The 26,687-nt window shown below is 37.6% G+C and overlaps 2 protein-coding genes across 3 annotated transcripts; one reads left to right on the top strand and one right to left on the bottom strand.

Annotated features, from left to right (window-relative positions):
* Positions 1-662: 662 nt before the first annotated feature.
* pex3 (peroxisomal biogenesis factor 3) lies at positions 663-9,288 on the bottom strand. The gene is made up of 12 exons (XM_066677208.1): positions 9,093-9,288; positions 8,392-8,523; positions 7,643-7,724; positions 6,528-6,571; positions 6,306-6,427; positions 6,142-6,208; positions 5,985-6,039; positions 5,577-5,727; positions 5,319-5,389; positions 5,065-5,187; positions 2,060-2,156; positions 663-1,874 (listed from the first exon to the last, which is right to left on the bottom strand). Exons 1-12 carry the CDS (start codon positions 9,163-9,165, stop codon positions 1,791-1,793), a joined length of 1,101 nt encoding a protein of 366 aa, XP_066533305.1. The 5' UTR covers positions 9,166-9,288; the 3' UTR covers positions 663-1,790.
* An 808-nt stretch (positions 9,289-10,096) lies between these two features.
* adat2 (adenosine deaminase tRNA specific 2) lies at positions 10,097-25,386 on the top strand. 2 transcript variants are annotated; one of them, XM_066676968.1, is made up of 8 exons: positions 10,097-10,246; positions 10,328-10,432; positions 13,271-13,427; positions 13,864-13,964; positions 16,605-16,677; positions 16,804-16,881; positions 24,475-24,544; positions 25,033-25,386. In XM_066676968.1, exons 1-8 carry the CDS (start codon positions 10,172-10,174, stop codon positions 25,106-25,108), a joined length of 735 nt encoding a protein of 244 aa, XP_066533065.1. In that variant the 5' UTR covers positions 10,097-10,171; the 3' UTR covers positions 25,109-25,386. The 2 variants fall into 2 exon arrangements, with proteins under 2 accessions (XP_066533065.1, XP_066533066.1); XM_066676969.1 differs by having other exon boundaries at positions 24,999-25,386.
* Positions 25,387-26,687: the final 1,301 nt, after the last annotated feature.

Here is a 26,687-nt window from a genome sequence, read left to right as displayed (position 1 = left end):
TGCAGTTGTTCCGAATAGAGCAAGGCATGTCACATGTTTCAAAATTTCAGAGGAGCAGTGTGTCAAGTATAAACCAAGCTTAAAATTCCTGGGATGATGCTTGGATGACCGAGGGCTTTGAAATGCCTGATCTGTCAGCAACCTCCCACTGCAACATCCAAAGTATCCAAAGGGCCAAACATGAGGACAGCATCTGTACAGGTAGTAGAACAGCATCAGAGCTGTTGGATTACCTGCTGAATGCTGGCTCTGAAAAGTTACAAAAAAAAAAAAAAAAAGAACAAATCTCAAAGTGACTAGCCAGCATCATCGTCACTCTCAGCTAATTAACCTGCATCATCCCCAAAGACTCAAGTTCTCTCTGCAGCACTATGTATGCTTAATCCTGGAGTAGCACAAGATCAACCATTTACAGAGATGGGTAAACAGAACCTAAATCCTTTTTTGTATGTTTTATATTGTAGTATTTTATCATTTGTACGTATTTGTGCAGAAGCCTTTCTGAGGTGATAGATCTCTGGAATGTTCTAATGCTTTGATTTTTTTTCAGTTTAATCAGGCCTATTGTCTATTGTGCTGTTTTATTTTTTTTAATTCTTATAATATTGCATTTTAAATATCTTTTAAGACATTCTTCTACTATAACTTTTTCTGTACTGTTTCATAAAAAACTTTGAATTGCCATTGTGTACAAAAGGTGCTCTATGAATAAACTAGCCTTGTGTCATGTGCACACAGAAAAATCACTGCAAACTACATATACTGACATTGTTAAACCCCAAATAAACTGTCCCATAAAATACAGAACTATCTTGTAATTGGTCACTAAAACAAGTGTTCCGTATTCAACTGATACAGAGTGCGTTCAGTATTTAAACACGGATGATTTGTTTGAGAAAGACAGAAACACAGCTGCTGTCCTTCTGAAGCTGGGGGGGTTTCTGTCAGTCTGAAAAACCTAAGTATTTCTGAAGTGGAGGTTCTGCTGCAGGAAGTGAACAGCAAACGAGATGGAATATTTAATACCGTTAGTACTTGATATAAAATTACACAAAAAAGATGTATGGGATATAATTACTTGTTCTGTAAACCCTATATCAACAGAAGGGCACAAAACATCAAGTCAAAAGTATTATCATTGATAAAATTATTTGAATCAATAATTATACAACTGTAGAACAGAAGAAAACACTTTTACACAAATGTCAGAACTCAAATGTGCGAAAATGTGCTTGAATGTGTGTAGACTCTGTTCTCTGTTCTAAGAACAAATCTCAACTGCTGAATGTCACAATGTTCAGGAAAACAGTGTACCTTGGTTTTTAAAAAAGAAATTTCTTCATTTCTGAAAAGTGTTTTATGAATGATTTATATGCAAATTATGTATACGTTCCATTGTTTGCATCCTCAAAACTGCTGGAATATATTAAAGATATATATGATCTGATTTGGGTCCTCTTGGACTGGACTGTCAATAATGAACCTCCACCCTGGAGCATTATCTTTCATTAAAATAAAGACACTTGGCTTAAAAATTACCAGCAATTAATACAAAGTTCCGTCTCAAGGCGAATAATTACATCCACGACAACATCCCCCTTTTTTGAGATTCGAAACCTTATAATGAGCCAGCTGTGAGCAGATCGTGAGACAACATTCCTCCATGCACATGTCCCTGAGTTTTTCTATGGGTACAATGTGTGAACATAATCTTCTCGCTGTCTCTCCCTTTGTAAGCTCCTCGAGAACTGATCTCCAATGAAAGGTGACATAAATCTCAGTCTCAGTGTTTACTTCTGCAGGTCATGGGGGCTGCTGAAGGTCTCATAAACATTGGCCGCAAACTCTTTCACTTGGTCTATCATTAAAAGATCCTAGAAAAATTAGAATGAGGGTGAACATTAGTGATGGTTTTAGGGATCAGTGTTTCAGCTTTATAACTAAAGCAATCATTAACAACAAAAGTAAACATATCTTGCACCTGGAAGACTAGACCACATCCTAAAACAACTGTAAGAGAGTCCATTTTCACATATGAAAAGATATATTTGTAACTTACCTGAACAAAGTGACTGGGGATTTCGCTGCATATAGAGTGAACCTGGCCGTTGACAATAGGTATTATTTTAGCAAGTGGGAGACTTACATGTGAAAGACTGGAAAGGAAATGGAAAAAAAAAAAAACGATACAAATCACTTTAATCAAGAAACAAGGACAGTGTCATTTATGCAAAGCACAATACCACCCCCTGGTGGAGCAGTCCCTAAATGTGAGTGTTTGTGAGATTAAGTCCCCTTTATGTTGCTATCCCTAACCTGAAAGTTATGTACGTGAATGAGCGAGATGCTAGCCAGTCCCATGTGTTGCTTCACAATAAAAATTTAAATGACTTTATTTACCAAATAAAGGTAAATAGTTGGAATGGTGGCTCAAGCAAAAGCCAGTAACAAGTGTGCCTGTTTCTACATGAGCACATTCAGGTGGCTGTGGCATGCATAAAACTGGAGAGAATGAGAAAAAACTTCCAAGATTTGGCACTGTCAGGAAGAATAAAGTACATTCATGTGCCAAGTTAGACATATGATGGGTCATCCACAGTGTGTGCTTTGCTGTAATGTGCTGGAAAATGAGAATTTAAAATTGTGTGTGTGTGTGTGTGTGTACTTGCAGCAGTCCTCCCTTTTCCACTTCAGATCTGTAGTCTGAGACATACATAGATCATATATTTATTCATGTATTGCATGATATCAATTTATTTGAATTTATTTATTCGTGCATCTTACAGTGTTTTCCACTGCATGGACCCTAATAATTTGATTCATGCTGCAATTTCTCCATTAGGCGAATCTAGTACCTGGTCCTGGGTATTTTTTGACATTTTGACAAGAGGCATATGCGCTTACTAACACCTAATGTTGAAAGGCACATGTGCGAGTAGGAACTGTTAATTCAGCCATATTTCAAAGAGAGAATGTAAGGTTGTTAGTTCAGCCATATTTCACATCCCAGTTCGTGAACTAAATTTGCAACTGTTTGGCAGTGACCAAAGGTCCTCTGGACAAATACTCTTTTAGGGACCTAAAAAATGTGTGTTCAAGTGGTCAGAGAGTTGAGAGCTGAATTGGGAAACACTTGTTCCGCTTCAGCGCTGGAGGTCCACCATTCACCGCGGTGTAGCTCAGTGTTTTACAGGAGCCTCGAACAGAAATGTGTTGAATGTTGTTGAGGTAATATTTATCACAGTCTCTTCTTTATGTTTGGAGAATGTTTCTATGACCCAGCCTTTTGTTTTCCTACTAATGAACAAAGTCTTGTCTGTCCCTAAAACGACAAGAATACATGGACATCTCTCACCATTACTGACTTTCTGATGAGTAAATTACATCTGCACAGCTTTTTGTTTAACTTTACACAAAAACGGACAAAAGCCAGAATACCAGAACGAGGTGTTACTCAAAACAAACGAGGCTGTGAATTAGTTACAGCACAGTTTTATTGGTCGGACCCTTATAGAAATCATTCATTCATTCATTCATTATCTGTAACCGCTTATCCAGTCCAGAGCCTACCTTGAATCATTGGGCGCAAGGCGGTAATACACCCTGGAGGGGGCGCCAGTCCTTCACAGGGCAACACACACACTCACACATTCACTCATACATTCACGCACTATGGACATTTTTGAGTTGCCAATCCACCTACCAACGCATGTCTTTTGGGAGTCCAAAACCCACGCGGACACGGGGAGAACACACCAACTCCTCACAGACACAGTCTGTCACCCAGACAGAACCCACAACCTCCAGGCCCCTGGAGCTGTGTGACTGCAACACTACCTGCCGCCCTTAGAAATCAGTCAGTAATAAATATCTAACTCCAGCGATGCTCTGTTCCTTTATCAAGTACAGATTACTTGGTTGATAAAATGTTAAGGTGCTTGGTTTTAGAAAACTTAAATGTTATCTTGTTGCTTTCTGGTAAACTAGTTGCTTTAATGTCATCTCAGCACTGTGCTTCAGATTTGTAGCTTTGTATGAACAGAAAATAATAATAATGCTTTCCATGATCATACATATACTGTCAGCAACTCAAAAAATAAACTATTTGTATTCTATTATAGTTTGTTATTATTGTAAACAAAGATATTGATATGAAGCACTAAAGCTTCCCCAGACCTTCCAATGACAAGGTTATGGTATTTTGGGCTTTCCTGTTTTTGAAATGCCAGAAAAAACTCGGCTATACGGCTAATGGGCTCTGGCTAAACTAGGCTTGCCTAGTTTCTCTTTTCTCTTGTTTAGTCTCTGCTCGTTAAGTGAGCCTAGTAGATACTAAATGTGATGTGTACATTTTCCAGAGCCCTGATTGGCCACAGAGATTGGCTGACATTCACCACCAAATGCAGAGCTTCAGGCCAAACTAGCCTTGTAAAGTCTCCAAGTTACAGCAGTGGTCACAGAAAGCCCTACTGATCTGTGAGAACTTCAGCACAGAGCCATATTCACTCCAAAAAAGACAAAAACAACACGAGAATGCATGAGTAAACAGCACCCGATGTTACTGTCGCTATTGTTGTGGGTTTCAAAGCGTGCAGTTCCCATTAGAGATAAGGTTTTGCGACATCACAGGCTACATTTCGTTGGTGGAAGAGCAACCATGAAAAAGCAGGTTAAGTCAAGCTGATGCCATGCAGTGGAAATGCACCCTTAGATTCTGCTTTCTGCTCTTTGTGGGGGTCACAAGACTGTCACAAAACAAAAATATTTAGAACTGCTGCTATAAAGGGAAGGATGCTATAACGCAACATTCATGGAGTTTGTACCCCTTTAGCCGACACTGTGTTTGCCCCCTCATGTGCAGCTGCATCAGTGTGTCTATGAACTTTCTATAAGCTGTGTGTTTTTGTAGACTATTGGTGCACAAGTAGCAGAATTCACTCATTATAAGGGGAATCTACAAACACTTTCAGATATAAAGGGTAAGCTGAGAAGCATCAGAGTGAACACAATAAAAACTAGAAAGCATGCCTTTAGTACACAATAGAGTGGACTGAAAATTCCTACCTATCAGGTGAGCTGCAGGGGGTGGAGTCTACTTGTGGGGGTCGAAAGAACTCTGCCATGTTGTCAAGGAAACGGCTGAAGCCTCGATTAAGACAAGTGTTGAGTACAGTTTTAAAATCTGGACTGTTTTTATATATAAAAAAAAAAAAAACACAACACCCAGGGTCAACACTTTAATCTACGAACATAATATTGTACTAAAATGAGAACATGTGAAACAACCTGTATCTATTTAAGTACAATATTGTCCATACCTATCCAGCATGTCCCTTGTTTCATTTAGTAGCTTTATTGTGGTGATATCATTCTCTGTGAGACCAGATGCCTGCAAAAATGAACAAATTTAAAATGGGATGTGACATAAGTTAAAACTGTGTTCAGGAACATTCATGAAAATAAAGAAACTTCATTGTTACAGTTATTTTCCAAACCGCACCCCTTAATCACTGAAAAAAAAAACATAAAGGATTTTAAAAATGCTATCTCTACTATTATCCATGGTGGTGTCTTACCTGATCAGCCAGTGTGTTCTCCTCATCAGGCATCATGTACCAAGAGAAAGATTTGTGTTTCAAGGACCTGCAGCCTTCTTCCACCAGCCATCTGATTTGGAATAGATGCTGCTCCAGCTCTTGCAATGACAGACTCTGCTTCAAAGAGACCCTAAAAAAAAGAGCTTACATTTAGCACCCAGCATTTCAGATTCTACATTTAAAATAATTATAGAGATATACCAGCTAGGCAAAGTGGGGAGAAAATGCAAAAATAGATAACGTGTAAAGATCTATATGTCATATAAAAATAAGCTGCAGTTAAAAGTTCTAATGCAATTCTGTAGTTTCCTGACCTTGTAACACAATAATAGATGCAGACATGCCACTATGTTCCTGTGCTGAAAATTAGTTTACAATTACACTTACGGTCCTAGAATTTCCTGCACAGCTTTCTTTACAGCGGTTATTAGCTCAACAAGCCCTGGAAACATAGTCAAATAAAACATTTTAAAACAAAAAGCTCCTTTAAAAAACTACACAAAATTTCTGGACCAGCTGACATGAAATTATAAGAGTCTCTCACCATCTCCCAGAAGGTGCTGTATACTTGAAAGATACTGCTGCTGGACTTCAGGAGGAGCCAAAGGCGTCTAAATGTAAATAAGTACAAACAAACAGCCATCAAATACTGCAGATTTATGAAAAGCAAGTTTTGCTGAAAAAAAAAAAACAAGTTACAGAACTTACAGTTCCATTTTTGGTCACAGAGTTGTCCAGATACAAATAACCACCGATTATGTTGAGCTGAACACGTAGCAGCACCACCAGCATGCAAGTGCTATAGACAGCCACAATACTTCGGGTGAAACCTGATGAGTATAATCACAGAATCATACAGCAAACCTGCACAATTTATTAATAAGTTACTTGTGTTATTCATTTTTAACAGTTGAGAGAATTCAAACTTACTGATAACCTTAAGGTCCTCCCAAATCTCAACCTTGTTTGCTGGCCTAAGAAAGACACTGGTCAGTAACACTCTTCATGGTATAAAACCCCATCCATATCAAACATAAAAATCATAAACTGCATGTGGTCCATATTTCACCTTGAACAGTGCATTTTGTACATTACATCTGGTTTGCACATCTCTTTAAAGTTCTATACTCTAATTAATACTGTGCATAATAGTAAAGTCTTCTGGTATATCACCTTAGTTTTTTGTCATATGATGACATGTGGTTTGCTTGAATTGAGCCGAAGTAGAAATACGGTGTATGTTCAAATGCTTGTGAGCACCTGTTCATCTAACATTTCCTACTAAATGAAGAGTATTAGCAGGCAGTATGTCCTTTATGTGGCAGCAACTGTGTGCACTATTCTAGGAAGTCTTTACCAATGCTGGAAAATTCATGAGGACCTGACATGATAATATTACAGTAATGAGTTGGGAAATTAGTTAGTTCTAGATTCCCAGTGGTGATGGATGATGACTGCTCTAGCGCCCAATTCTGTGAGGACTATACTCCACTAGCCTAGAGATGGATTTCTGACTGGGCCAGTGCCCAGGGACCTCTCACTGCCTCTGATCACATGGGCTGGAACAACTAAAAGACTAAGAACAATATAAATGTAAAAAAAAGAATAAGAGAATCATAAAATACAAAACTGGAAGTACACCATTTGAGAGAATATATAAGTGCGCTCCACAGACCAATTGTTGATCTAAAACTTATGTGCAGCTACTCCAAAATGTCTGATTTTGATTTGTGCTTTCCTATGGGTACTATACAAGGTGTGTACACACAACTAAACACTTGTACACAAAAAATGACACTGATCATTTACAAAAATTTAGACAGTGTATGAAAGGACTGGCGTCCCCTCCAGGGTGTATTCCCGCCTTGCGCCCGATGATTCCAGGTAGGCTCTGGACCCCCCGCGACCCTAAATTGGATAAGCGGTTACAGATAATGGATGGATGGATAGACAGTGTATGATGCCTTGATCAGATAGAGGCCTGATTAGTGTGATCAGATCAGAGGTGGCAAAATTGTCTCTTGTAATTCTAGTGAAAGACTCACTTCGATTTCAGCAGTGTTGTAAGGCTCTCTGAGTTCAGGTGGTGTATGATGGCCTCTCTTAGCGTAGGGAGCATTGACAGCACTGCAAAGAAAACGATTGAAAACTCTTAATAATGCAGTATGTTTAGTCATACACAGACTTAGCACTTGAGTTTAATGTACATTAATAAGTGTATCTTGTACTGATCCAGTGTTCATTTGGCAGAAAAGAGCTTCCATTGGCCTGGACGTGTCAGAAAATACCGCTGTGTTCCATCTGAACTTGCATGTCTAAATTTCCAAGTTCCAAGTAGGAAATTTCAACTAGAACATGCCCACGAGTAGGGTTACCCACTGGAAGGTCAGGAGAACCTCACCAACCCAGAGTTCAGACTCCAAAATGACCGTTTGTCATAGACAGTGTGTAAAAGCAGTGGTATCAAACAGTTTATTAGCATTTCAATCAATTTGTGCCTCATTAAATCAGTCATACACCCAGTGCTGTCCAACTGCTGTATGTGGATGTGTTTGGTGTCCATGGTGTTTGGACACACAAATATATGCATAATGCACTGCAATCAACTAGTGTCCCTAACAATGCCAACTGGAAATGAAAACCTAGAGACAAAGATTTCCTGTTAATATTTATGCTCCAATGTGATGTTATTCTCAGCTCTGACATCTGATTTGCAAGGAATGCAGCATCTGTATTAAACTTGCCCATAATAAATTGGTTCATTCATGGAATTTAAATGAATTTGTTACATTACCGGTCATGTTACAGGTCCTCTGATTACTTTCAAAGTGGAACTGTCTTCGAGCCTGAGAGATGTACTCTGCTGCTTCTCGCTCTTGGATCTCTTGTAGTTTCCTCTGAGCATATTTTCCCAGAAAATACACACCTGAGAGAAACAAGTATTATTAACACCTACATCTTCATTAAAACACTAAAAACCTTGTTAACTGTTGGTAAAATACTAATTATTGGTATTGATAATTATTGCCATTGAGATTTATTCAATCAAGCAACAAGCTCTGGCTATGTCGCAATAGGCTCCCTAAGATACATATTGCACGATATAGACAATACAATATTGATTTCTACACCAAAGCGTGCATTACATGTGTTATATAAAGTCTGTATAACGCTGCATGGCTCCAAATGAACATTTAATTAAGTTGTAGAGGCCACAGGTTCATGACCTACGCTGTGCACTTCTTAGGGAGCATGAGCAGATTTGGGATTTTAATGAACTAGGTTACAGGTTAAACTAGCACTGAACTGGTTTAGCTTGGGTCTACAATATTCTTAAAATTACACTCTATTTCACAAGCTGAGGGCATAACATTGTAATGTGAACATATATTTGCTTCTTGTCTGTTATTCTTCATCTAATACCATGGTAAATCATAAATGTATGGGCTGTGTGCTGTAGCACCGTTGAAGCTAATATTACTTTTTCTCCTTTACCTCCAACAAAAACACCGACGAATATGAACTTCCTCTTGTGGCGTTTAATAAAATTCCATGTAGACGACAACATTTTGAAACAAAATTCGGGTCTATAAAAAAAAACCGTAACTCATACACCGCAGCCGTAATGGAAGTGGGGTTCAGACTGAGACAGCAGATCTCTGGAATCCATGGCAAGAGAGTTAGCATGAGGGTTGCCAGATGCAGATAAATACCTCCACAATGGAAGCTCCATCGTTCTCCGTTCATAAACTCTCCAGAGTAAACCCAGAGCACAGTATTCTGTAAATATACTTTTAAAACATTAAAGGAAGGTATATATTTCTAACCAAAATAAAATTAAGTTCCAGAAAAATTACCAAACAATTTTGGGGATGTAGGTGTATAGGGATCACATAAAGGGGGCATATATATTTTCATATAGTGGACTTTGAACAAGTATATACTTCATACTTACAGTCTCAGACAACCATGTTTTTATGTATATAAACATACATGACACAAGAGACAATTCTATTAAATTGTGGGGACTTTTGAGCTGCAGGAGAATGGAAGAGGGTTAATAGGAGAGAGGATGGTGGGCTAATACATAGAACGACATATACTGAACGATGGCGTGTGTGCAGAGTTACATCTAAAAAACTAGGCATTAGAAGATTTTTCAATAATAATTATTATTGCAAATTAATTCTAAATATGTTTTAGGGTTATAATTTGGGGTATTAGATTGAGTAATGGAGAATAATGCAGACAGTTTTAATAAATGTTGTGGAATACTCATTAAAGATAATAACATGTAAATATATTCTCATATTTCTAGTCATTATCCTTTCCACATTAACTATTAATACACAAAGGTGCCTTCAAGGGGTTTTCTATCAATCTGGCAACAGCAGGGAGCAGTTAGCGCCGAAGAACCTCGCTGGAATCGATGGATCGAGTGCGCTGAGTTCGTCTCACTGTCCTTATAGGTCCCTCTTCTATTATGTTCCCTCCCTGTAACAGCATGAAGTTCGAAGCAGAGTGATTAAGTACAAACTAATTTTTATGTTTTATATAATTGTGTTTTGGCCGAGATGAGAGCTGAGAGTGAAGGAATAAATGGAGGAGACTCCGAGCCTCATAAATGGATGAATAAAGCGTTTGATATGGTAAATTTGATACCTCCTCCATATCTGTAAAGATTTTCCTATAAGAATTGTTCAAAACGGTTTTTGTAATGTGTTAAACAGGCTAAGGACGCTTTGGAAAATGGCGAAGTGCCTGTCGGGTGTCTTATGGTGTACAAGGACGAGATTATAGGGAAGGGACGAAATGAAGTGAATGAAACAAAAAATGTAAGTAAAAACCACTATGATATTAATTTAGTTCTCTGATTTTAAAGCTTTAAATTATAATTTTTTTGTTCTGTGATGTACTATTCACAAGAAATGTAGAAGCTTAATTGCCCTAAACTCTCATTCCAAATATATGAAATTTTAATTTTTCTGTGAAGAATCAACAACAAGTGGGACACAATCGGGAATAAAATAAAATATCAAATAAAAAACTGAAAAGTGGGGCATGCAATATTATTCGGCCCTCTTAATAATATTGTATATTTTATTTTATTCCCGATTGTGTCCCACTTGTTGTTGATTCTTCACAGAAAAATTAAAATTTCATATATTTGTTTGAATCCTGAAATGTGGCAAAAGTTTGAAAAGTTCAAGGGGGCCAAATACTTTCGCAAGGCACTATATATTCTGCTGTTGCATCAGTGGTCTCTTCCCTGCAGTTACATAAGCATGGCATGCTGTACTCTGGGTTGCTCTGTAGCGGATGGACGCTCTCATTTGATTGGTTGTCATGTAGGTTATGTTCAAAAACATAGACAGCTAGGGTTAGTTTCCAACATATACCGAACCACCTCTAACTACCCCCAACTCCAACATCCTAACAACTTGAACGTTAATAATTATCAAAATTATGAAGAACTTGAATTACTGTGTATTTCCAGATTCTGTTTAAAAACAGCTGTGCAGTCTGCCTTCCAAGCATCACAGAAAAACAACTGTAACTCAAATGCTTTTGCCATATGATATGAAAATGCACAAGGTCCTTTCCCATGGGCTTCAGAAAATATCTTTCTTATCTATGCGAAGCATATACAGTGAAATTCTGTAAAAATCATACAGCTGATAGCCAAGAGGTCACTCTGTTTAATAAGAGTAGAATGGTTTAGGCATTATGGGTAATTCTTGAGAAATCCATATCGGTATATATTGAGTATGACTTTATGAGCAAAGTATAGAGTGAAATTTTAACAAAATCATACAGTTGGTAGACAAGATGCCCCTCTGTTTAATGACAGTACAATGGTTTAGGCATTATGGGTAATTCTTGAGAAATCCATATCGGTAAATAAGTAATATGACTTTATGAGAAAAATACACAGTGAAATTCTACCAAAATCATACAGCTGATAGCCAGGAGGCCCCTCTGTTTAATGGAAGTGGAATGGTTTAGGCATTATGGGTAATATTTGAGAAATCCATATCAGTAAATAAGTAATATGACTTTATGAGAAAAATACACAGTGAAATTCTACCAAAATCATACAGGTAATAGCCAAGAGGTCCATCTGTTTAATAACAGTGGAATGGTTTAGGCATTATGGGTAATTTTTGAGAAATCTATATCAGTAAGTATGTAATATGACTTTATGAGAAAAGTACACAGTGAAATTGCACCAAAATCATACAGCTGATAGCCAGGAGGCCCCTCTGTTTAATGACAGTGGAATGGTTTAGGCATTATGGGTAATTTTTGAGAAATCCATATTGGTACATATTCAGTATGAGTTTATGAGAAAAGTACACAGTGAAATTCTACCAAAATCATACAGCTTATAGCCAAGGGGCCCCTCTGTTTAATGACAGTGGAATGGTTTAGGCATTATGGGTAGTTTTTGAGAAATCCATATTGGTAGGTATTCAGTATAAATCCATGAGAATATTATACAGTGAGCTACCTCTGTTTAATGACAGTAAAATGTAATCTGTATTTCTACATGTCCACCAGGATTACTATTCAAAGCCAGTTAAGTGTTTATAGAAAAGTAAAAAAAATACGTAAATGTATGAAATAATCAAAGCGTGTTTTGCCTCTTTAAAGTGATTTAAAACGAAATATATTCCTAATGGCTTGTTAATTTTAGCCCATTTAGTCCATTTTAGCATTGCGTGCATTTATTTAGTAACAGAGACATCGCTGCTCAAACGCGGGTTTCAGACTCTCTATCTGTCCCAAAGCGGACGTGGTGTTCTCCGCAATGAAAAACCGTAATGACGCGCCTATACGTGCATTCGGATTTGAAGCGCGGATGGCTTGACCGTCAGTTTCCAAAGTGCGGATAGCTTGACTCCAGTGATACACTGACATAGCATCTACACGGCAGTTTAATGGCTGTTTGGTATTGTGAGGCATGTCTTTGGAGAAAAAAAAAAACAACTGATCTCAGAACTTGAGGAATTTGAAAGAGAATCAGCTCATTTAGACAGCATTATATGGGCAGAATATTATTTTATCTATGCAGTAATCACATTTCATACAGGAAAAAAAACCCAGTACACTTTAAAAATTAAGAAGAAGCAAAATTGTTGTATTTTAAATCATTTGCACAATGAATTCTTAATATGAATTAGGACATGAACCAACAAGATACAGTTCCATTTTGAATTCAGTTTGAATTTAAATATGGTAATAAATGCAGTACATGTTTTCACACAAAGCCAAGTTAGCATATTGGTGGGCTGTTTCATTTGACGTCTGTATGAATTTGGATGTATAAACAAAGAAATTACTGCGTGGAAGAGAATAATCTTAATCTTAAAATAATCATTTTTGCAAATTATAATATGCATGGCGAATGTCTAAATTAATATAAAGGTAGTGATTACGAACCTCTTAAATATAATATTTTTTTAAATTAAATTAGACATTCAATTTCAATAATTGAAAAGTGTAAATTTCACAATTGTATAGTTGAATAAAGTGCACAGTTCTGAAAAAGATATTTTCAATACATAGTAAAAGTAAACACCGCGACCCTGTAATAGACAAGTGGAAAAAAGAAAATTAGATGAGATGAGTAAAAGTAAAATCACACAGGCATTTTGCATCTCTGGACACAGGCCACCCGTCATGCAGAGATGGTGGCTCTGGACCAGGTTTTGGACTGGTGCTGCCTTAGACAGCTGGACCCAAAAGAGGTCTGTAAACACACGGTTTTGTATGTGACTGTGGAACCATGCATCATGTGTACAGCTGCTCTACGTCTCTTACATATCCTTGATGATTAATTTGGGTTTATTTTCCTTGAACATATACAGTTCCTGTCAACTTGTCCTAGATGACATATTGTTGTGAGAATGTTAACAGTATTGTAGTGTGTGTGTGTGTATTTTTTTTAATAGGGAAAATGGAAGGAAATAAATTAATGGGGTGCATTTATTTGGATTTGGTGGTGTATGATTATTCCAGAATATTATTATAATCTGAAACATATGCCAATGCTAATTAAATGTTAACTTATTACATTCTCAATTGGTTTTGTAAGTGAAAAATCCCCAGGTACAACCTTACAGAGAGGGAAATCGATGTGACATAGAAAAAAAGGATACTGCCATAATCTAGTGATGATTAATAACTCCCCTATGATCATGCCAATCTCACTGACTAGATTTGGAAACTGAAGCTTTGTTCCTTGACAGTGAAACAGATATCCGTTTAGTCGTGTATGGCTGTAAGAATGAACGGTTTGGAGGTTGTGGTTCTGTGCTGGACATTTCTTCAGACGCTCTACCGAACACTGGAACATCATTTAAGGTAAGAAATCGTCATTAATAAAAAACGTTATGCCTAGTCTAATGCTCAAACACGCGACCTATTATCTGATATGTATTACAAAATACGTGGCCATTCTGTTTAATCCGCCAGATGTGAAGATATGATGGGCGTTCAATAAGTTCTGTGTGGGTATGAATTTAAAAAACATATGAAATATGTTAAATTTTAATTTTGCAGGACTGCCTACCAGACCGGCCTAGAAGAAGCGTTTTTCACTTACTTACTGACTCCTGAAACACGCATGTGCTAGTAGGAATTGTTAGTTCAGCCATGTTTCACAGAGAGAACTTAAGGTGGCGCTACTACACCATCTGTTGTTAATCCAGCCATATTTCACATTCCAGTTTGCAAACTAAATTTGGAACAGTTTGGTGCATTTGCAACAACATTAAGGTGACCAAAGGTCCTGTTTTCCATGGAAAAGTCTCATCGTAGCGTGCATTTGCATTTAAACATTTTAAATCAGCAAAAATGTCTAGGATTTTGCTGTCTGCAAGCTTTCCCCCATCCCATTTCTTGCCATAAACCCTAAATCCTTCATTGAAGTGTTCACTTTGATGATATTGTTGAAAGGTGTGCAGCAGCGCAAGGGTTGAAGTGTTCAAGGGGTCAGAGAGTTGAGAACTGAATTGGGAAACACTCGTGCCGCTTCAGTACTGTATGTCCACCTTCCACTGCACTGAGCAGCTCAGTGTTTTATTGGAGCTTCAAACAGAAATGTGTTGAACGTTGTTGAGGTTATATTTATTATAGTCTCTTGTTTATGTTTGGAGGCGTTTCTGTGACCCAGCCTTTTTGTTTTCTACTGTATATTTAACAAACAGAAAGTCATCTTGTCTGTTTCTTATAACGACAAGAATACATAGACACATCTCACAGTTACTGACTTTCTGGTGAGTAAATTACATCTGCACAGCTTTTTGTTTAACTTTATACAAAAACGGGCAAAATCTCCTGATCATTAAAGCCAGAACAACAGATTGAGGTGTTACTCAATATAAATGAGGCTGTGGATTAGTTACTACTCTGTTTTATCAGTCACACCCTTATAGACATGTAAGTCAGTAATAAATATCTAGTTCCAGCGATGCCCTGTTCTTTTAACAAGTATAGATTAATCTGTTAAGGTGCTTGGTTTTAGAAATGTTAAAAAACTTAAATGTTAAAATTTAAGGGAATATTATCTGTCCATTATCCAAGGCATTATCCATGTGCGTTGGCCAGAGCCTCAGGTTGGCATTGGTTAGTTCACAACCTCAGCAGGACAGCTCGGAACTCGGAAAGAGTAGGACTGCTGAATGTCTTATTTCACATGAGTGTGTGTCTTTACTTTTTAAAAAAAATATTTTTTAAGGGAAATGGTGGGGAGTCATTTTATGGCATTAGTGTGTTTATAAAACTCCATATAGCCTTGCTCAGCCTTCTTAAACGTCACCTGCTTTAACCAGTTATGTTGTATATATTAGTAATTGTAATTCTTAAAATCAGGAAAATGTTCTTGGTCTTCCTTGTTCTTTGGAGGTAGATCATCTGACATTTTTTTTAAAGAAAATGAACAAAAAAGCACTGATGCTGGTGTTATGTTTATGAACAAAACGTTGTGCCCCTTTTTTCATTTATCATAATTTTTTTCTGCATTTATTCTCCCTCTATTTTCTGTACAACACAATCCCATAATAAAAACCACATGTAAATAAAAATATTGATATGAAGCCCTAAAGCTTCTCCAGACTTTCCAATGACAAAGGTATGTATTTTGGGCTTTCCTGTTTTTGAAATGCCAGAAAAATCTTGGTGACAATGTCTGTATGTCAAATGGTGGTCTGGCAAAACTAGGCTTGCCTAGTTTCTCTTTGCGCTTGCTCCTATGTAGCCATCCTTCAGTACATTTGTGAGATCTAGCATCTAGCTTTTCAATTCCCTGAAAATAAGACGTTTCCTATTTACATGAAAAATGGGCTGAGTCTGGGCTGCAGGGTGGAAGACCCTTAGAATACACAGTCACGCCCTGTGCCATGCTCAAATTCTGTCAGCATATTTGTGTTATTCATAATGCTTTAGTTTCATAGCAGTTGCAATAGAAGTAATGTTTGAATTTAGTTGATTTTATATACATACCATCAGATAGTGTCATGTCCTTGAAAATGAGATGCAGAATTAGTAAATTATATACAGAACACCCCTTGTAAAATGAAAACAAGTTTTTGGAACATACCCTGCTCTTACACAGCACACAAAAACAACTGTTTCTGACTAGTAATTGAATGTCAAAATACCTTTCTATCAAAGTTGGCAGTTGTTTGCACCAGGACCTCTGACAATAGATGACTGCTCTGGCTTGTATAACTGTAATCCCAGATTATATTCTTGCTATCTTTTTGAAGACACTTTTTTAAAGTGTCTATGTACAATTTTACATATATACAATATCACACTGTCAGTGTCACTGCCGCTCTGACTATGATATACCAACCAAATTATACCTGTTCTGTGGTGCTCCTGACCATTGAAGATCAGGGTGAAATGGGGATAAAACAATATGCAGAAAAAAAGAGTGTGTGTAATTGGCTGTGCATCAGGAATAAAACATTTTGTCATTATTCCTCATATATATTGCAGTGCATATCAGGTCACAGGGCAGACGAAGCTGTTGAAATGCTCAAGACCTTTTACAAACAGGAGAATCCAAATGGTGAGTGTCAAGTGTCCATTTCTATAAGTTTCAAGGAATCAATATTACTGATTTCTGTACTATACTAGGTTTGCTTATTTGAAACACTAATACACTATACACTAATATTTTCCTTCCTCCTTACAGCTCCAAAGCCTAAAGTAAGGAAAGAGGCTTACCGTCCAGCAGAGGGCTCTGTTGTCCTGCAGAAACGAGCTTCTCCAGGTGATGAAGATGGAGGGGAAAATGGTTCATTCACACTGCAATGAGACAGACTCTTTTCTCCAAACCACACTAGTGTTTGGATCAGACTAACTTTAGATTTGAATGACTTTTGTAAATACTTTAATTCATCTTCTCTTTCTTTCAAACTGGTGATGTAATCTCATTTGTAGGAGGTTTATTGGCAGCTAAATCTGGCCATTCTTCAAGCTGTCATTCTTCTAAACCAAATTTTCCCAAGGCCATGAGACCATTCCTTTGAGGTTTTCCTGCACAGCTGGGAGGCTAGCTGTTTAGCCATACTCTGTGCATTATGGGCGGATTGGACCTGTTGTGCATTAGTCTGTGCTTCTTTCCAGCCTTCAACCCCATCCCTGCCCCATGTGTCCTCATTTAACCCAGAGGTCTGCGCCATAGTGTGTGTGTGATCTCATCCCGCTATGCTCTGAAAGCAGGGGTTTGGGCACACTCAGGGAGTTTCCTTTTTCATACTGGTGTCTGACATGCATGCATTCTGTCTTGTCCTGCTATGCTCATTTGGGGTGCAAATAGTCACATTTTTCTCTCTTGATACTAGTGTCTGAACGTAGGATATTAACTATTACTGAGCACTGACCCGTGTTCTGAGAAGGCATTTATTCTTTGAGGTAGCAAAGTGCATAAATGTTAACACTGCTAACCTAAGAATGTTCTAGCCAATGTCACATGCTTTAATGGAACGTCTATGATTTTCAGTGGAATGGTATGTTTGAGAAGAAAAGTGGCTGAAGTTTAACTTCTTTGTTTGAATTACAACAGAAACTCATTTGTAACTTAGTTTCATTTTACAAACTTTTCACTGTATTTACTTTCATGCAGTTGACATTCCCCCGAATGTATAGATATTTCCACCTCTAGTAATCCAAAACAGCAAAAATAAGTCAATGTGACCCACCTATTGAGCAGGAATACAGTAATATCCTCGTCTCAGTTTGTGCTTTTCAACATTTGGATTTCTCTCTGTTGTCTACAAAAAAAAAAAAAACCTTAGAAGCCTTTTTTTAATGGCTTGAGCAGAGAGAGAGAATGCCGGTATGAATGTGTGAGTGATTGAGTTAGTGTGTGATGCCCTGTGCTGGCCTTGCGCCTAGTGATTCCGGGTAGGCTCTGGAGTCACTGCAACACTGAACAGGATGAAATGGTTACAGAAGATGAATGAATGAAGGAATGGTTGATTGTTTTTAATAAAAGACTATGTATTAATTTTACCTTAAAATTACAACTTCAATTTCAACTTCAATAATTGAGATGCTTCACTGACTTGTAATAGGGAGAATAGAGCCTCTGTCTTTGTTACTCTGGGTTTATCACTGCAGAAACTGTACCATTTAACATTTGGAACAGGGTAGGTTTTTTTTTTTTTTTTTTTACAAAGCACTAAAATGTTTTTAAAAAGTCACTGTTCATGTTGTGGATCAACTCACTAGAACTTCTTTATAACAGATTTAATACCTTTATAAAATGCAGCATCCAGCTTGATATACTGAAGAAAGTGAAACAACAAAAGCAAAATTATTTGTTTTATCTCCCTTCCCTTTCCAAGGAAATACCAGCATTTTTTGACTTGCAGTTAATCTTGATCAATCTCAGACTGTTGTTGTGATTAACTAGATAAAATTTCTTAATCCACTGACACAACTACATAAATCATGAAATCAAAACAACCAATCTGATTTTGTGCCACTTTTTAATTGTCCTCTCTTTTTGTCTGATTGCTTTATCTGCTCCATACACCAACCTTAGATTTGCAAATTGTCAAAGACGCAAAGGTCTGTGCACACTTGTTTATAAAAATAAAAAAAATTTCCATGATTTTATAATAAACATTTACAGTAGTCACACGTTTATGATATTATTTTCCACTTTGCCTCTGTCCACCTTAAATGAGCTCAGGTCATTTATGATGAAATCCCCAAGTTTTAATATTTTAAGTTATATTACCAAGGAATACTGAAATAATGGAGTACTTTTTGTTTTCCTATGTCTAAACATAATGTCCATGTTTACACTAATTGTTATAGTTTGTATAGTTTTCCACACACTTTATAACAACTGAGGCAGTCTAAGTCTACAAATTCAGTCTATCTATAGGTTTACTAATCCTTCCTGGCCTAGTGATCTTAGCTTCCTCTGGAGCTTTAAAGGACTTAAGTGAATTAGGTGAGTCTACTGTTCAGTGTTCATCCGTTCATCCGAATGTTAGGCCATTCTCACTTGCATGGAACTGGCCTGTTATGAGCTCCTAGTTGGCCGCTTGTAGGTGACGATGATATCTTCTTTTCTCAGTTCCATGAATGCAGGATGATGCAAGCTGGATGTGACATGTTCAAAGTCATATACTTTGCTGAAGAACTTGAAAGCTTCACTGGTGTACTGGGGCCCGTTATCAGAAACCACCATGTATGGAATACCAAAACAAGCAAAGATGGCCTTTAGCTTTGCCATAACTTGCTCTGATGTTGGGATGGGTAGCGGTGATATCTCTAAGTACTGCGTATATTAATCAGAAACTGTCTGATAGTTCTTGCCTTTAAATTGACATAGGTCAGTTTCCACTCAATGCCATTGCCTTTCTGGCAGGGGAGTGGGGTTCAGTGGCTCCTGCAGGGAGCCACGGCCACCACACAGCAGTGCTCTCTCTGTGCATTTGGAGAGGCCTTGATGGCCCTCATGAATTCTATCCAGTATCTCCTCCCTCATGCTCCCTGGTATGACTATAAGACTGCCATTGTCCTCCAACAACATCTTGCACATGTTCTGGCCAGCCATTTCTCATCCGCTGGATTACCTTCTGGAGTTGTTCTTCCATTTTTTTTTAAATGTTTAGTTTCTTTTGAGACACAGGTAGACTGTTAATGATTGCCCCCACATAGCAGTCCACATCTTCCTCTGCTTCCATCTTGTGCTGCTGTCGGTGCTATCCAGAGAGGTAGCAATCGGCTAACACTAATATTTTTCCTGGAGCATATTCAGATCAAATCAAATTTATTAATACAGCGCTTTTTACAACTGATGTTGTCACAAAGCAGCTTTATATAATTAGTATCAGAACAGATCATTTGAATCTAAGCCTAATGAGAGCAAGCTGAAATCGACAGAGGCAAGGAAAAACTCTCTCAAGGCTGGAGGAAGACACCTTGGGAGGAACCAACACTCCGCAAAGAGGATCCATCCACCTCCCGATCAAACTACTGAAAGAAATTTTAAATTTTGACCAGTTAAGTGTCATTATGCTATGGTATAGCATCCTCAGACAATGACATCCATCTGCTCCACCATCCTCAAATAAGAGAAATTGTGAGCACAGCATCACAGAGCACATAATCTGAGTTCACTGTGATTTCCACATGTCCATGAGTTACTGAAATGACAATCTTAAACTAGAAAAAGATGTTAGTTGCCAAAAGCTAAACTGAACAAGTGGGTTTTGAGACTAGGAAGATTGTTTCCAGAGCTGAGGAGCTTTGTAGGAGAAAGCTTCCTACAAAGAAAGCTTTAGCTGATGAGCTAGGAAGAACAGGGAAGTCAGCAAAATTTTTTATTAAGTCTGATAATATAGCAGGTTTATAGCAGGTTTGGAACCTAGAAGGAGAACCTCGGTTTTGTCACTGTTTATTAGAAGCGTTTTATGACATCCAGTGCTTAACATAAGTGTTGGTTTGTTGTCTGGTTTGGCTGATATGTATAAGTGTGTATCATCAGCGTAACTGTGGAAGGTATTGCCATGCCTGCTAATAATTCTGCCCAGTGGCAGCATCTATAATATGAATAATAATGGTCCTAAAATGGAGCCTTGTGAAATTCCAAATCTCATTTTTGTATGAATGGAGATATTATTTACTTTAACAAAATGGTAGCGATCTGTAAGGTAAGACTTAAACCATGATAGGGCGGTTCCTGTGATTCCAACCATGTTCTTTAGTCTTTCTAGCAGGATAGTATTGTCAATTGTATCAAAAGCTGCACTGAGGTCAAGTAAAACTAGCATGGATATGCAGCCTTGATCAGAGGCAAAAAGAAGGTTGTTTGTTATCTTAACTAGAGCCGTTTGTGTTCTATGGTGTAGCCTAAAACCAGATTAAAATTGTTCATATATGTTATTCTTATACAGGTATGAACAAAGTTGTTGGGCCACAAATATTTCTAAGATCTTAGAAATGAAGGGAAGGTTAGAGATAGGTCTGTAATTGGATAGTACACTAGGATCAAGATTTGGTTTCTTGATCAGGGATTTAATAACTGCTAGTTTAAATGCATTAGGTATGTGACCCATTCTAAGGGATGAATTTATGATTGTTAAAAGGGGATTGATTATAACTGGTAAAACCTCTTTAAATAGTTTAATTGGTATTGCATCAAGTGTGCAGGTTGTACAATTTGACGAGTAGATGATTGTCTCCAGTTCAAGCTGTGGAAGTGGGTCAGAGGCATCTAATCTTTCTTCTGTGTTGTTCTATATCAACCACACCAGATGACAGACAAGCTGGATTTAGTAATATGGCATTTATTGTTTGTCTAATGTTTTAAATCTTGTTGTTAAAAAGTCCAAGCTTTGCTGATGTGAATATCTGGGATCTGTGGGTCAGTAGCTGCCCGATTGTTTGTAAGTAGAGATCACACAGTACTCTAGGATTGTCTTTATTATTTTCAATCAGGGAGGACAGATGTGCTGAACGTGTATTGACAAGTGCCCGTCAGCTACAGCTCCAAATCTAATCAGCTTTAATAGTGGTCTCTGACAACTAAGAGGCACAGAATCCAGATCTTTGTTATTGATCAGAGGGACAAGAGGCTTGTTAGCTTGAAAAGGTTCATTCCACTCAAATACTTTCCAAGTCGCTCACAGGCCCACACAGCAGTCAAGCACTCTTTGTCAATTTAGGCGTACCAGGACTCTGCTCCTGTGAACGTTATAGAACACTAGGCCACTGGCTTCCATCCATCTCTATGCAGCTGCAAGAGCATGCCCCTTAATTTGTAACTGCTTGCATCTGCTGAGATGGAAGAGGATTTTTCTGTATCAAATCTGTACAAATCCTCTAATATATTTAATAGTAGCTTTCATTTCAGAGGAAACTTTGGGCATGTGTGTGTGTTTTTTAAGCAGCATACATTAAGTAGCATACATTTTGAAATCTGACCATTAAAACAAATGGATGCTTTTTGCCCCTCAACCCAACCAGCATTTTGCAGGTATCATTGCCCAGTGAGTACACATGAAGAAAGAACACAGTGTCTTAAAACAAACCCAAGCCACCCACACTGTTCCAGCTTCATGCGAGACAGCCTCTGTTCCATCCATGAATTCAGCTCTCACAAAAAAAAAAGGAATGTTTTTCAACCATGGTTCGCTTTGGATTTATATCATTTGGCACTGTGTATATTCCAGATGTAGTTACACACTTCAGCATGTCATATCTAAAGATAAATTCACATCCAAGTGTAAATTCACATCCAAGTAAATAAATTTGTGAACTCACTACTTACAGCACTGCCGTTAATGCAAAACTAATGCAATTGGTTACCAGCTAAAAACAGGGATGAACCTGACTGATAGTCATGCATTGGGCAGAGATTTTCAAATACCATGCCATAACCCAGTAAAGATTCATCCACAGTGTTTACCTGCTCTGACTGCCATGAATGTCAGTCAATGAATGAGTTAAGTGTCCAAAATAATTTTCTTTTTTTGTTACTGTACACTGAGTTCTGGTTCAAAATTTGTTGTAATTATTGCAAAAATCTTAGTGTTTTGTTTTCGATGGAGGATAATGTAAAAGCCTCAGAAGCTGCAAAATGTTGTAATGCTCTATATATACAGGTGCATCTTAAACTTTTTGATGATATTTTAATTTATTATTTTATTAATTCAATTAAAAAAGTTAAAATAATATATAGATACTTTACAAACTGTGATCTATTTCAAGTGTTTATTTATTTTAATGTTGATGATTATGGCTTACAGCCAATGAAAACCCAAAATTCATTATCTCAGAAAATTTGAATATTATATAAGACCAATTAGAAATGTTGGCCTACTGAAAATTATGTACAGTATAGGCACTCGATACTTGGTCAGGGCTCCTTTTGCATGAATTTCTGCATTAATATGTCGTGGCATAGAGGCAATTAGCCTGTGGCACTGCTGAGGCCTTCCTCTTGACAATGGAGTGTTTGCTAGCCAAACAAGCACAGTGATACTGTGGTTATTAAACCAGATATTGGTAATTTTGGCAGTGTGGACAGGTGCCAAGTCCTACTGGAAAATGAAATCCGCATCTCCAAAGAGCTTGTCAGCAGCGGGAAGCATGAAGTGCTCTAAAATTTCCTGGTAGACAGCTGTGCTGTGACTTTGGAGTTTGACTTTGAACACAGTTGACCAACAGCAGCAGATCACATGGCTTCCCAAACCATCACTGATTGTGGAAACTTCACACAAGACTCAAGCAGCTTGAATTGTGTGCCTCTCCACTCTTCCTCCAGACTCTGGGACCTTGATTTCCAAATGAAATCCAAAATTTACTTTCAACTGAAAACAAGACTTTGGACACTGAGCATCAGTCCAGTCCATTCGTTTTTCTCCTTGGCCCAGGTTAGACACTTCTGGCGTTGTCTCTGCGTCATGAGTGGCCCGACACAAGGAAGTTGTAGCTCATGTCCTGGTTACCTCTTTGTGTGGTGGCTCTTGAAGTTACTGACTCTAGTAGCAGTCCACTCCTTGTGAATCTCCCCCCAATTTTTGAATGGCCTTTTCTTGACAATTCTTTCAAGGCTGTGGTTATCACAGGTTGTGCACCTTTTTCTACCACACAACTTTCCATTAATATTCTTGGATACAGCAGGAGGGTGTCAGTGACTGCCTTCCGGACATCTGTCAAGTCAGCAGTTTTCCCCATGATTGTGTAGCCTACTGAACCAGAGTAAGGGACCATTTTAAAGACTTAGGAAACCTTTGCAGGTGTTACATGTCAATTATTCTATTTTTCTGAGAATATTACGCTTGAAATAGATCACTCTGTTTGTAATGAGTTTTACTTTTTTTAATTGAATTTCTGAAATAAATTAACCTTTTGATGATATTCTAATTCATTTAGATGCACCTGTATATAGTATTTTCTGGCAGCATCTAGGTGGAGTTTGCCAGCTTATAGTGAGGTATTTCAAAATCTCTACCTAATGTGTGTTAACCAATGACATTCATCCCCACCTTTTGGCTGGTAACCATACATTCTTTCTGCATTGATGGCAGGGCTGTCTACAGAAACTTTTCATTTTGATTTTGCACGTGAGCAATCAGCACAAAAAATCCAACACTAGGTTTCACAAATGTAATAAAGACTGAATTCAATCCAGTACATGTTCTCGCAGAATTGTGCCAAACCTTCTCTAAATATTTAAAGTCTTTTACTGCTACTGCTAAAACAAAGACATGTTTGCCAGATTGTGTAATTCCTAATACTGGTCATGGCTAGTCCTTGTGACTCAGACATTACTAGTATACTTGCCACATGCTGTTTTATGACTCAAAGATTTAACAGCTTGTTTGTGCTTCTGCAGATGGCCATTCCTGTAATGGACCTCAGCCTCAGCTGCCGAGCCTCAGGTGGCAATCTCTGCTGATTTTAATGTAATTACTTTATTATTACGCTTCACATCTCTGAGTTTTAAGTTGGTGAAGGCCTAGTGAAATGTACATACATCATTTTCTCCTCCATTCTGTAGTTGCATATATGGCATTGTGATGCTGACTGGCTTTTTATGACTGCTTTTAATGACAGTAGGAAAGTGCAATATGTTATCCATATAGTGATAAAGTCACAATATTACCATATGTTTTTCTGAATGTATTGTTAGTACTTCTAGAACATATAACAGCTGAATGTAGTATAAAATATTTTAATTTGATAAAATGTTAAAATGGATTTCTTCTTCTTCTTCTTCTTCTTCTTCTTCTTCTTATTATTATTATTATTATTATTATTAAGTACAACTTATATAGCACCTTTCCCAAACCCAACGACACTTTACATGGGACAGGAAAAAAAAACCTTGAGGATTTCTGTCATTGTCTATTTTTTCAGCTCGACTGACCATACATTATTTTCAAATCTGCAGTCACACTGATGTGGGGGAGTGTGTAACACAAGCTGCAGCAACAGATGAGCAATTTTCTCTGACTTTGCATCTATAAAGTTTCTGTTCTGTGTCTATAAGCATGGCATAAATGTTTATTACAAAAAAAAACACTGTTTGTGCTGCAGTGTCTGATCCAATTGTACCAGCACAATACACACTAAGACACTGTCACTGCAGCACCAAGAGTGCTCCTCCCAAGTAATTCCTGCTCTATCATGGTCCTGTGGAGGTCCTGACCAGTGAAGAACAGATTGAAGTATATGTAAGGGCTTATCCAGTTTAGGGTCAGCTCAACTCTATGGTAACAGGTGCTGCTAAATAGAACAATGGTTGTAGAAAATATATAGAGTTTTACTGTATAATTTGAATATACAACCTCAAAAAATAAAAGGTTCTTGTAAAGATACATTTACTGTCACTACAGTGTATTACAGTGTTGATGAAACTTTAAAGGTGCAACAGTGGTGTTAAAGTTTTGTTCGCTAAATTTGCATTACATTCTTTTCTCCAGAAGGAGAGGTGAATATTTGTAATTTTTCATTACAGAACTGCGGCAAAAAAGAGAGCACAAGAATTCAGCGATTTTGCTACAAACCTAGCGGTGTGCAATCATAAAGTTATAATTGTAGGAGATTTCAATATCCATTTTGAGAAGGAAAGTGACCCACTAAAAAAGGCATTTACCTCAATCTTAGACTCTTTGGTATTACTCAAAATGTAACAGGGCCTACACACTACTGCAGCCACACTTTAGACTTAGTTCTAACACTAGGTCTTAACATTGACAAAATTAATATCTTACCGCAATCCTCAGCAATCTCCGATCATTACTAAATTTCATATGAGCTACGTTTTAGCCATAATATATGTAAGAACCCTCGCTATTCTACAAGGCGTATAATAAAACCATCTACCGCCCTACAATTTATAGAAAACCTACCAGAACTATCGACCCCAGTTCCAACTCCATCAGACCCAATGGACCTAGATGTACTAACTGATTACCTAGAAAATACCTGTCGATCTACTTTAGAAAAGGTAGCACCACTTAAACATAAAAGTATAAGACAGAAAAAGCTCGCACCATGGTATAATGATAAGACCCGTACTTTAAAACAAACATTACGAAAACTAGAGCGGAAATGGCGATCAACCAAGCTTGAAGTGGAAGATTATCTCCTCCGCAAACTGTACAACTTGCACACTTGATGCAATTCCCACAAAGTTGCTCAAAGAGTACTACCAGCTATTATTGATCCTCTTTTAACTATAGTAAACTCATCCCTTAGTCTGGGCCATGTACCCAAAGCTTTTAAACTAGCAGTTATTAAACCTATGATCAAGAAACCAAATCTTGATGCTAGTACACTCTCTAATTACAGGCCTATTTCTAATTTGCCATTTCTGTCCAAGATCTTAGAAAGAGCTGTGGCCCAACAACTTAGTTCATATCTACATAAGAATCATATATATGAAAAATTCCAATCTGGATTCAGGCAACATCATAGTACAGAGACAGCTCTAGTCAAGATAACAAATGATCTTCTTCTTGCCTCTGATCAAAGCCACGTATCCCTGTTGGTGCTTCTTGACCTAAGCACAGCCTTCGATACAGTAGACCACAATATTCTCGT

The sequence above is a fragment of the Hoplias malabaricus genome, chromosome 7, assembly GCF_029633855.1.
Source record: "Hoplias malabaricus isolate fHopMal1 chromosome 7, fHopMal1.hap1, whole genome shotgun sequence".
NCBI lineage: Eukaryota > Metazoa > Chordata > Actinopteri > Characiformes > Erythrinidae > Hoplias > Hoplias malabaricus.
Note: the sequence above shows the minus strand (reverse complement) of the source record. Positions and strands in the feature narration are given on the sequence as shown.